Genomic DNA, 12,637 nt, shown 5'->3' with positions numbered 1-12,637 from the left:
TAGTGAAGCTTGGTGAGCAAGAAATACCGGTGGATGATTCTTTCAAATATTTGGGATCTATCATTCAAAAGTATGGAGAAATTGATAGAGATGTAAATCATAGGATAAAGGTTGGGTGGATGAAATGGAAAAGTGCAACTGGAGTGTTGTGCGATCGTAGAATGCCATTGCGGTTGAAGGGAAAGTTTTATAGGACAACTATTAGGCCCGCTTTACTATATGGTATGGAATGTTGGGCTGCCAAGAGACATCATATTCAAAAAATGAGTGTAGTTGAGATGCGTATGTTGAGATGGATGTGTGGAAATACAATAAAAGATAAGATTCGGAACGAGGAGATACGTAAGAAGGTAGGCATTGCACCCATTGAAAATAAGATGAGAGAGAATCGTTTACGGTGGTTTGGACATATTCGGCGAAGGCCTAATGATGCTCTAGTTAGAAGGATGGAGAAATGGGAAAATATATTAGTTAAAAGAGATCGAGGTAGGCCTAGGATGACATGGATGGAGGTGATAGGAAAGGATATGAATGCTTTAAACCTCACCGAGGACATGGCATTGGATAGAAATGATTAGAGGAGAAGGATTCATGTGGAAGACCCAGAATGATTTTCTTTTTTGGTTCATATCGCCGACCCCAATTGTTTTGGGATGAAGGCGTAGTTGTTGTTGTTGTTGTTTGTATGTTTACATGAAATATATGTTTTGATTATTAATACGTATATTTTTTTGAAAAATATCATCATGAAAATTATATCTTACAAGAGTATGTGGTTTTCTTTAAAATCTTAAATATTATGCTTATATGTTTTTCATGTTGTTTGCAAAATACTAATTTTTTGTTGTATGTATTTTGTTTTATCATAACGATCATTGGTGCCCCTAAGCATGTATCAATGTATGATTATTATGTATATTATGTGAATTTTATGTTAAAAATGTGTTAAGAAATTTAAATTCTTATATAATGTATGTCTTATAATTTTAATTCTTTGGTAATACCATGGATATTTTGTATGCTCTCATATCCACATGCTCATGTCCCATATTTTTATGTGACTTCAATGATTGACTTTAAGATATTGCTCTCACTGGGCAAAATTAATTCTTTAAAAAACATCCTCAATTGATTATAATGATCTTATATATTTTTATATATGACTTGTATTCATTTTTCTTTGTCATTCGTATTACAAATGACTTGCATTGGATGCTTTGTTAACATATACTTGAATGCATTTTGTATGTCATAATATTAACTTGTTTTCTCCTTATATATTGTATTTTGCCTCCTAGTGGGTTCTTGTGCTTATGCCCCTTAGAAGGTGATATTTGATGCATTGTGAGTGATATTTAGTATGTAGTATTAAAATTCATAGCTTTTGTATAGCTTATGTGGCTATAAGTTATTAGATTATCTTATTGCTTTGGGTATTCATGATTGGTGATAATTATGTATGCTTTTGGGTTTATAAATAGTTCCTCGAGAATCTTTATATGTGTTATTTCCTTAATGTTACATGTCATTGTTGTTTCATAGTAGACTTATGGTTTAAATCTAAAAGGCTTCTTTTTAAGATTATATATATTGTTCTTGTCTTCTCTTTGAGAGTAACTAGATCCTTTGTATCCGATGTGCCTTAGTGCACTTATTCCTTGATTGGTGGATTTATGAATTCATTTTTAAAGAATTAAGCATGATCTTTGTTTGCTTATTAAAGATTGTAAAAATTGTCATGGGACATATTGTTGGGCATATGATTACACTACATTCATTTTAAGATTTCATCTTCTTTATTAGATTTTTTATTTAAAATAGTCTTTTCAAATTGATTCCTTTTATGAACTCACCTATTTGAAAAATGAATTTTTGAGTATTTATTGTTTTCTTATGACATTTGTTGTGTCCATCACAAAATTTTATATGATACTTCATTTCTCTTGGCCTGATTATTTTTTATTCAAAAATGTTGCTGGGGTGAGTTGTGTGCATTTCGTTTTATGTCAGTTTAGATTGTCAACTTATGGTTTGACTCTAACTGACAATTGTTTGATCTCTTCATCTGAGTGTGTTGTATCACTAATTTGTTGTAGGGCTATTGTTATTATAGATGATCATAACTCTGTTTATCTGTGATGGTTATCTATTTTTTAAACCATAGTGTTTTGAAAGATGGTTAAAATTGATAATTTTATTGATAACATTAGTGTGTTTTTATTACAAGCTCTCTTACCTTTTGTGTTTCCTCCTGTTAAGTTCCTTTTTTAAGTGTCATTATATGTAAACAAGAGATGTTTATTCACACCTTCGTGTGTGATTTTAGCTCATTGTTACGATTATACTCTTGATCTAGTCACTGATACACTTGATTGTTTTAGTGTCGTTATACGTAGACAAGAGATGTTTATTTATACCTTTGTGTGTAATTTTATTCCATTGTTGGCATTATACTCTTGATCTAGTCACTAATACACTTATTTTTTTAGTGTCATTATATATAGACAATAGATGTTTATTCACACCTTCATATGTGATTTTAGCCCATCGTTGGCATTATGCACTCCTTCGTATGTGATTTTAGCCCATCGTTGGCATTATGCACTTGTTCTAGTCGTTGATACACTTGTTTTTAAGTATCATTATATGTAGACAAGAGATGTTTAAACACATCTTCATGTGTGTCTTTGGCCCTTTAGTGGCATGACGATTATGTCCTTACTCTATTCGGTAATACACTTGATGTTTGCGGTTTGGATGCCTACGAGGTGATTGTTTGTGGTGGTCAAACTAGTATTTTAATTTGCAAAATTCATTCATTATGATGTATGAGATTTTTAAAATCTCTTCATAATTTTTCTAAATTCATTTACTCTTTTATGAGAAATGATTGAAATATTTTCATGCATTTTGCATTGTATATGCTTTAGTTGAATGAGTTATTCCATGATTAATTGTTTTGCATAATTTGCATAAGGTTATGTTTTTTCAACCATATATTCCATAAACAAATATATATTCTTTTATTTATTGGTGTTGCACTTTGTTGGCTCTTTGTATTGTCCCATAGTAGACTTATGCTTATGCACTTTTGTCTTTGTATTGTGTCTTTATGTTGTCCATGCTTAGACTTGAATGTGCTTTTGCACTTTGTTTTTGCAATTCTGCATATTTCATTACATGTTTTTCTAAGCATTTTATTAGTGAAATCTCTTATGTGTATGCCCATAGTGGCTATTGTGTGTATTTGACATTTGGTATTATCTTTTGAAAAAATAATATTTCTTTAACACTCGTCTTTTATGTCTTCTACTATGTAAAATTGTCTTGTGATTTTAACTCTTTTGTGAGGTTTTTCTTTAATAATCATGTCCTTTTTATGATAGATATATATGTGCATGATTTTCATAAAATAACTTTATAATTATTTGCATCCCTTAATATTATTCTATTATGGTCGAGTTTGTCAATGACTATCATGTATGAAGTTAACGACTGTTCAAAATCAATTCTTATGATTTTGAAAATGTTAAATTGACTTATTAAATATTTTATTCATATTTTATATTTATATGCTTAGTATATAAGTATAGTTATTTCTTATTAAATTGCTCTTGTTTTGCCCTCTTTATAGGTTCTCCAAATAATGGCGGTATGAATGATTCTAAAGACATTTCGAGAATATCAAGAATTGATGATATTGAAGATCTTTTATGTAATGGAGCATATGATTGAGCATCCTTGAAGAGGCACCAAATGAAAGAACTTGATGAAGTCTTCGAAGACATTTTGTGTAACGGGTTTCTTCTTTTGTAATTTCAAACTTACAATGAGTCAATGTAAGTTTGAGGGAGGTGTTAAGATGGATGTATTTTTGTATGTATATATATATATACATATATATATATATTATAGTCAACTTAAGTTGACTAAGTCAACTGCGGTTGACTGTTTCTAGATGTTGGGAAGGGTCCAACGGCTAGAACTAGATCTTGGAAAGGGTCCAACCGCTAAATTTCTAGCCGTTGGACCCTCTCCAACAACTAGAAAGGTACTTCCCTTTTCTCTCTTCTCTACCTTCTTCTCTATAAATAAGTGGGTGTGTGCATGAGTAACTTTTGAGAGAAGGATGGGTAGTTCTAGATATTTTTTAGTGTTCTTGAGTGCATTTTGTAGTGAAGTTATGTATTTATTTTTTATGATCATTATAAATGAAATCATTTATTCACAAAATTTGTATTAGTTTGTATCTTGTTAGTATTCAAATGTATTTTGATTTGACATTTGGATTACGATTTAGAATGTCTTGGGTTCTGCACCATTTCGTGATATGATACAGGTCCACAGTCACCGTGACACCTCTCATCCCATAACGGGTTGTCCGAACCATAGTGTGGTTTCTCCATGTTAAATCAAAAAAGGCAAAATATGAAAAGTGCAACGAGCAATAACATCTTTTCAGCAAGGACTAATGTAGGGAACATGATTTAAGATTTACCTAACGCAACATTTAGTTGGCAGAACTGTGTGAATGACAGTTCAGGTACAGATATCAATTGGTGTGTCATGTGATTGAATTTCCATCCAAGTACTTCCTCATTGCAAAATGGTGCAATTCACCTTTTCTAATTGTTGCCATACCCAGCTCATTAGTAGAAGGCAGCTAAAACAACAAGAGGGACAGACTAACAATTCTTTGAGATAAAGGATGAACTCCCAAATGATGCCCACAAATAGCAGTTTGTCTGTCAATTTAACAGCCTACTTAGAAGTTGTCAGTATTAAGAGGATTCTTGAACATCACCATACAAGGTTCATAACCTCAAAAAGTCCCCTATAGTCCATCTTTCTCTGTGAAGTTCTTTCTCAAAAGATACTTCAATTCCTCATAGGATAATTTCATCGAACAACAAATGGTTTTTTGTGCTCCACAAATTTCACAAACTCATTTCAATCTATGAATTATTCTTGAAGCCTTGACAAAATAGCATCCATTAACATCAACGCTGTTCATGTGAAAGATATTTCACCATTTAAAAAAAAATCCAACCCCATGAGTTCCATAACTAGAGTTGACAGGGTCAATGTTATTCAAAAATCTACTATCATCTCCAGTAATTACCCAACAAAAGTATTCTCAAGAAAGATTTCTAGATGCTCTATCATCTTTTCATAAGTCTTATACTGTCATTGTTAAAGCAGTTGAACTATGTCAAAAGAATGGATAAGATCCCAGATGCTGCCCTTATTATTCTCACCCATCAGTTGCTATACTTATTGGGCAGCAACCAACCTTTATTTTTCTTTTGTGATAGGCAAGCTGGGGAATAACCCCTATGGGATTTGAACCTAAGAGCACTCAGTTATGATAATAGTGTGACCTAAACATCCAGCTCCAGCTATATCATCCAACCTTGTAATATCCAACATTTTCACAAGTAAAACTTCATCCATTAAATCAATTCCTACAATAACTAGTGACCCTGGCTAACTGCATTGGTTGGGTACATGTTAAGTTTCAAACTCACAAAGGGATGAAATTCTCAATGTAACTCCTTTTGTATCCTTTGACAGGAAAAGGAAGTGTCAACCTATATCATGTCCACGTGTATTAGTGCATTTATATCATGTCCACGTGTATTTGTGTAGGACAACAAATATAACTGCTAAATAAAGAGAATGTGTCACTAGTAAATAAGGGAGATAAAGCAATGCTTTTGTTTATCTGTAGTTCCCTTCCATCAATGAGCTAAGCATTTGCGCCCAAAATGAAAAGTATTATTAAGAATTCGATAGGCAAAACCACATTTCTAAAACATTAGAGATCTCACTATTAACATGCTCATTTGAAAACAAAGGCTTGAATACTACAACTATCATTGAGCCCATTAGATTCATTGAGAAGCAGCCAGCTCCTCCAAGCTTGATAACCATATTGCTCCCAAAGACTAATATTTTCCATTTATGTACTGCAAATGTATAAGTTAGGAATGGAAGAAACTCGACAAAGACAAAGTCTAAAATTAGATTCAATGACTCCATTTTCCAGAAGTGGTTAACGAACTAGATGAAGATGGTTAAAGCCCCAAATGCAAATGGCTGAGCTGACTGATAGCACGCACAATAGACTACATAAAAGAAGATAAGTATCAAAGTTGCTAATTGATTTGCCACTCTTGCAAAACAGGAAAGAAAAAGACAGGGTAACATCCCTTATTTATAAAATAAGCATATACAGTCAGTCACATTCGGAACAACAAATTTTATTTTCAAAACCTTAATTCTGTTGATGACAACAAGTAGAGAGCATTAGCACCTAACATCGTCACAATGACCAAAATTTGAAAACCTGATGTAACGCCAGAAATAATGACTTGTTCAGAGAAATACCTACTAAATTCTTCCAACATCACAAAACCTCACGTGGCGCTTCCATGGACGTTTCATATGAAAATTCTTTGAAAATTTCCCACCACAAATATTGCACCAGTATTCAAATAGTTCATGTATTGCAATTCAAATAGTTCATCATATGAGATATCTACAATTATTAACATTCTAACTAATTAAACATGTCTCAAATCTGTGTCATATATTGGTATCTCGTAAATGAGTGGAAACTATATGTGCACATCAGTTATCATGAAGTGCCATACAAACATGTTGAGATCTAACAAGTTAGATGACACCATAGAGGGCAAGGATGTAGTAGTTACCAACTAGTTGACTGTAACTTCAGTCTACACCAAAAAAAAAAAAGAGAGAGGCGAGTTTATAAAGAATATAGTTAACCTTTAACCCTGGAACATAATCCCCACGCTTGTGGTAAGCCGGACTCTTTGCTGCCCTCGAAGCTGATGTCCCCATTCCATCTACAACCAAAGAAATCCAGCAATCAAAACCTCTGGAACAAATAGAGACCCTATCTATAATTCTCCTACATTATCAAAAGTTGGACAATATTCACCTGAAATACACAAAAAGAGAAATCCTAAAAAAGCCAAAATGAATTTTTAGGATCACTTTAGGGCTTAGAGATATTGACTTCCCAACAGAAACCATCAATAGACATTAATAGAACCAACGCAAAAAACCTAAGAATTTCATGCAACCGAATCAAATCCGTCACTCTTGATGGCCAAACAAAAACCAATTCGTAAACTAATCAATCGAAGTATTAGAACAATCCTGAAAACACTAGATACTTCAAAATTCCACCTTCGAGAATCACCAAAGAAACCAATATAAAACCTTAGAATCATCACTCCACGAGTTCAATTCTCCCAAGTCACGAAAACGAGTAACAATTCGCAAACAACCAATGAAGCACCATTCAGTACCAAGCCCCACAGTCACCCCAAGATTCAAATACCAAATGAAGAAAGAAAGAAAGAAAATGAAAAAAAAATAACAGGAAAAGAGGGGAAATTGTAACAATTGGGAGAGAGAGGGTGGGGAGACGCTCACAGCGGTTGTTCTCGCAGACAAGGATGGCGGGCAGGTCCCAGAGAGCGGCGATGTTGAGGGCCTCGAACAGCTGCCCCTGGTTCGCCGCCCCGTCGCCGTAGAGCGCGAACGTGACCGCCTCCTCCTTCACGTACCTCTGCGCGAAGGCGAGGCCGCAGCCGAGGGGAACCTGGGCGCCGACGATTCCGTGCCCGCCATAGAACCCGTTCTCCTTCTTGTAGAAGTGCATCGAGCCGCCCTTGCCCCTGGAGCAGCCGGCTTGACGGCCCATGAGCTCGGCAAAGGCCTCGAAGAGGGTTCCACCGCGGGCGAGGAAGATGCAGTGGTCGCGGTAGGCGGTGATGATGCAGTCGCGGCGGGTGGTGGCGGCCTCCATGCCGACGGCGACCGCCTCCTGTCCGTCGTAGAGGTGGCAGAACCCCCTGATCATCTTGGCCTTGTAGAGCGAGTCGGCGGCGATCTCCATCCGGCGCATCACCGCCATGTCGCGGAAGAAGCCAAGGAGCTCCTTTGGCGTCGTCTCCACAGAGCGCGAGGGCGGCTCGATCTTGTGCCCGACGAAGGGAACGCTCGTCTCGATAGTCAGCGTCGTGGAGTCGCCGTCGGTGGAGAACCCACGGCGGTGGTGGTGGAGGAGGGAGGCGGTGGCGGTGATCGGCGAGAGGTTCAGGAGCTTGGACCGGGCGCGGGCTAAGGAGTTCATGTTTTCGGGTGGGTTTTGGTCCTGATTTTACTTGAGAGTTCCTGTTTGGATTTCGTCTTCGTTTGGGATCTTGGGGGTGGGAGTTGCAGAGAGTATGGAGAGATCTCCGCGAAGGAGAAAGTCGAAGCACACCAAATGAGTTGCCGGGAATAAATTATGAAGAAATGTTTTTTTCCGAATATTTCATTTAGGCCAACCGTATGTTCATAATTTTAAAATCTGTCTCACATTTCTGAAAGTTTAAATATTTTCACTATTTTTTCTGAAAACTTCCAAACAAGGTCTACATTTATTTTTTTAATAATTCACAAAAACATGCTACCTTTTGGCATATTTATAAGTACATGATTAACCTTTATTAAATTATATTTAACCGCCTCACTTTAAGTTTTGTATATCAAACATGCACCTCACACTAGCTTTGTTAAATTAACTGTAGTTAAATAGCCGTTAACAACATAGAAAGTCAGTTTTACCATTAGTTCACTCGTTTTCTCACTTTTGATCTTTCGTTGGTCCTTCAACCCAAATGAGATCTCTGGCTGAGAAAATTCTGATGATCGATGCGTATGTATTCTGGTGCGTCACCCTTGGCTGGGTAAATTCAGACGTCTTCTGAGCATATCCTGGTCAGTCAACCCTAGGCTCTAGCTCAACTGATTTGAAAGAGCAACTACAAGATTGAGGGGCACCTCTATCAGTAAGATTCAAGGTAAATCAGAAAATTAACATTGTTTTCTTCTTTTTGTTTTTTATTTTATACCCATTGATTGTGACCCGGGGTTGTTGGGCAAAGCCCGTTGAATTGAATAGGGGAAGATGGGTTGAAATTATGAGATGTTTTTGTTAGATATTTTATGGGGGCTTAGTGTAATTAATTACTCATTGTAAATTATTTAAGGTGGAGGCTCATATAAAGTGATTTTAGATTGTTGAGTCACATGGCATTTTTATAAAGTATGATTATAATAATGTGTACATATGCTTTCATATGTTAATTTTTTATTTTATGATAGATTAAATTGAAAAAAAGACTATATGGTGGTTACAATTAAGTGACGATCCTCAAGACCATATATAGTAGTTGTTCTATTTTGCCTTCTTATTAAGAAAAAAATTATCTCTCTCATTAGATTTAGAGAAAAATAAAAGGTTACTTATAAAGGTTTTTGAAGATTAGACCCCATCAAGATCTATCGGTACAATAATAGATTCGGGTATGCTTCTGCATTATGCTTTATTTATTTCTTATCTTTTCAATGATTTAGCATGAACCAATTTAGGGATCAAGAAATATGTTTTTCCTAAATTAATCTCAACAATTGGTATCAGAGCATTTTGTTCTTGTTAAATCGTTGAAATATTTGATTTTATCATTCTATATTTTTTATCGGGTCATCGAAATTTCATCGTATTCGGTTTCTCCCTTTAATCACTAGCATTAGGGGTCGTTAATAAAAAATAAATTATTATTATCGTAATCGACGACATGGTTGGAGGGTTGATGGGACCGATGACCTATCATAAAGGGTGGCTCGCCCTTTTTTGATGGTCGCATGCCACCGAACAATGTTGCACGGCTTGCCAAACGCCATCTGATTTTGTGCAAACATCGTAGGGTGCCTGCACAGGAAAGAAGAAGACAGGGAGGAATGGATGGGCCTCCCCGATTTCCCGTCAAATATGAAAGGGAGCCGGATAGCTCCCTCCTTCATCCAGCGATAGGGCGCAGGGAGAGGAGGGTCGAACAGCCCTCCCCCTGTCGTCAGGCGACACCAGAGAAAGGAGGGGCCGATCTGGCCCTTTCGTTAGGATTATGACAACCAGAGAAAGGGCCAATCTAGCCCTTCCCTTTGGTTTTCGATCGCCTGAAGGTATCAATTGGCCCTCAGCTAGTCACCCTTGTCGAACGTCGTGCCAATGGCCGGCGATGGTAGTCTGGGGCCATCTGTTCACCCCCATCCACCGTCGGGTGACCAGCGTCCGACGATGATGGTCTAGGGCCAATTGTGCACCCCAGCCACCATCGGGTGACCCGTATCCGACAGTGGGTGGGGACGGGTTCGAAGCCATCAGTCTTTGCAAGGACCGACCCTGGCTGGGTCAGGTCTAACCTGACCTGTGGGTTGGGTCTGGTCTAACCCGACCTACCGGCCCTAAACCCCTTCGCATGTGCTTTGGAACTCATAAAAAAATTTCTTAAGATTTTTTTATTATTGAGTACATGCCATCAGGTATGACATTTGGGTCTCTGTAGTGGGTTAACTTCAAATATCTTCGACCCAATTTGGATTATGGCTTTATTTTTTTTATTCATATGCATGTAATCACATATTATATTCAAACTTGGGTATTCTTCTTTGGCATAAGGGTATGATATTCTAAAATGAGTTGATTAAAACATGTTATCAAAGTAACCTCTTTTGTAAAGATTGACTTGTTTGGAATATTAAGATGTTTATATATTTGAGATTCATGTGAATAGTGATCGGCCTAAAGGAAGATTACTATTTGGCCGAGCTCAAATATACTTTCAGTAATAAATATGAAATGATTATCAAGTTTTCTATATAAACAATGAGATGGTTCAAAGAAAGGGTTGTTGTTTGAAATGATTAATTGTCCATGTTTGATTACTATAATAAGTGTATCACTTACAAGTTGACATTTTTACCAAAAGATTAAATGTCAATGTTGTATTGAGTATCTTGTGATGGTGTTTACCGTAGTTTAAATATAGCAAATAATATTAATGCATATGAATATGTATATTAATTGTGAGGTTGTTGTTTTTTGTTTTGTTCTTGATTTGGTAAATTTTTATGCTTGTACAATATCTGCAAATATCAATTTAATCCTTATTTTGAATGACACAAACTTCAAAAACTTAAAAGAGAATGTTATGATTGTTCTCAAGAGTATGAATTTGAATCTTGTATTTCGAGAGGATCAACCCATTACTCTCACAAATAAGAGTTCTACTGAAGATAAAAAGAACCATGAGAAGTGGGATCAATCCAATCACATGAGTTTTATGATCATAAAACGTGCAATTTTGAAAACCTTTAGGGGCGCTATGTCTTAAGAGGTTAATGACAAGAAGTTCCTTGAAGAAATCAAAAAATATTTTGCTAAAAATGAAAATATTGAGATAAGCACTCTCCTTTTGAGTCTTGTTTCAATGAGGTATAAGGGTAAAGAGGTTATAAGGAAGTACATTATAGAAATATTTCATCTTGCTTTAAAACTAAAGACACTAAAGTTAAAGTTGTCTGAGGACTTACTTATGCATTTAGTTTTGATATCTCTTCCTGAATAATACAGTAAATTTAAGGTCAGTTATAAATGTCAAAAGGATAAATTGACTCTAATTGAGCTTATTTCACATTTTGTGCAAGAAGAAAAAATGATAAAACAAGAAAAGACAAAAATTGCTCACTTGACAGTTACTTCTAAAGACAAATATAAGAAAATAAAAAAGGATAAGGAAATTGTAGTGAACCTTCTATTGCAGAAAAAACAAAAGAAATATTAGGATACAAAGTTTAGTTATTTCTTTTGCAAGAGTGAGTGTCACATGAAGAATGATTGTACTAAATATCATGCTTGGCATGAAAAGAAAGGTATCCTCCTTACTTTGGTTTGTTCTAAGGTTAATTTAATTTTTATAGCCAAACACACTTAGTGGATGAATTCTTGTATTACTACTCGCATAAGTGTGTCTATGCAAGGTTGCCTAAGTTGCCTAATGCCAATTGATATTGAAAGATTCATCTATGTGGGCTATGACAAATCAGTTCAAGTTGAGGTAATAAGGACTTTTAGGTTATTATTAAAGATTGATTATTATTTAGATTTAAAAGAAACATGTATTATACTGTCATTTAGACGAAATTTGGTTTTTATTTATACATTAGACAAATTTGGTTATTCTTGTTTATTTGAAAATAGTTAGTTTAAGTTGTTTCTTAATTCAAATCTTATTGGAACTGGTTCTTTAGCTATAATTAATAACCTATATTTACTTAATATTGTTGCCTCATATCATGAAACCTTGCATTCAAGTTCAGGTGGTACAAAATAAAAATTAGCCAATAAGAATTCTGCTTTATTATAACACATGCGCTTAGGTCACATTTCTAAACAAAGAATTGAAAAGCTTATGACAAGTGAAATTCTTGATTTTCTTGATTTCGCTGACTTTCAGGTTTGTGTTGGGTGCATAAAAGAGAAACAAACAAACATAAAGAAAATAAGTGTCAACAGAAGAATAGACGTCTTAGAACTTATTCATACAGATATTTGTGGGCATTCCTTGTAACTTATTGAAATGGTCAATAATATTTTATTACATTCATAGACGATTATTCACGTTATGGATACCTATATTTGATTCATGAAAAGTTTCAGTCACTAGATGTGTTTAAATTATTTAAGGTCGATATTGAAACTCAACTTGGCAAAAGG

At 35.3% G+C, this 12,637-nt stretch overlaps 1 protein-coding gene across 2 annotated transcripts in view; it reads right to left on the bottom strand.

The window, feature by feature from the left end:
- Positions 1–8,355, bottom strand: part of LOC149837485 (pyruvate dehydrogenase E1 component subunit alpha-1, mitochondrial-like) — an 88,511-nt gene extending 80,156 nt beyond the window's left edge. Inside the window, exons 1-2 of one of the 2 annotated variants that reach the window (XM_090006072.1) lie at positions 7,468–8,355; positions 6,793–6,872 (exon numbers count right to left, since the gene is read on the bottom strand). In XM_090006072.1, the coding sequence (XP_089862198.1) occupies positions 6,793–6,872; positions 7,468–8,170 (783 nt within the window). In that variant the 5' untranslated portion in view covers positions 8,171–8,355. The remainder of the gene's footprint in view (positions 1–6,792; positions 6,873–7,467) is intronic. The other variant, XM_090006071.1, reaches the window with a different exon arrangement.
- Positions 8,356–12,637: the final 4,282 nt, after the last annotated feature.

This window comes from Nuphar pumila, chromosome 5 (genome assembly GCF_984573655.1).
Source record: "Nuphar pumila chromosome 5, dmNupPumi1.hap1.1, whole genome shotgun sequence".
NCBI lineage: Eukaryota > Viridiplantae > Streptophyta > Magnoliopsida > Nymphaeales > Nymphaeaceae > Nuphar > Nuphar pumila.
Note: the sequence above shows the minus strand (reverse complement) of the source record. Positions and strands in the feature narration are given on the sequence as shown.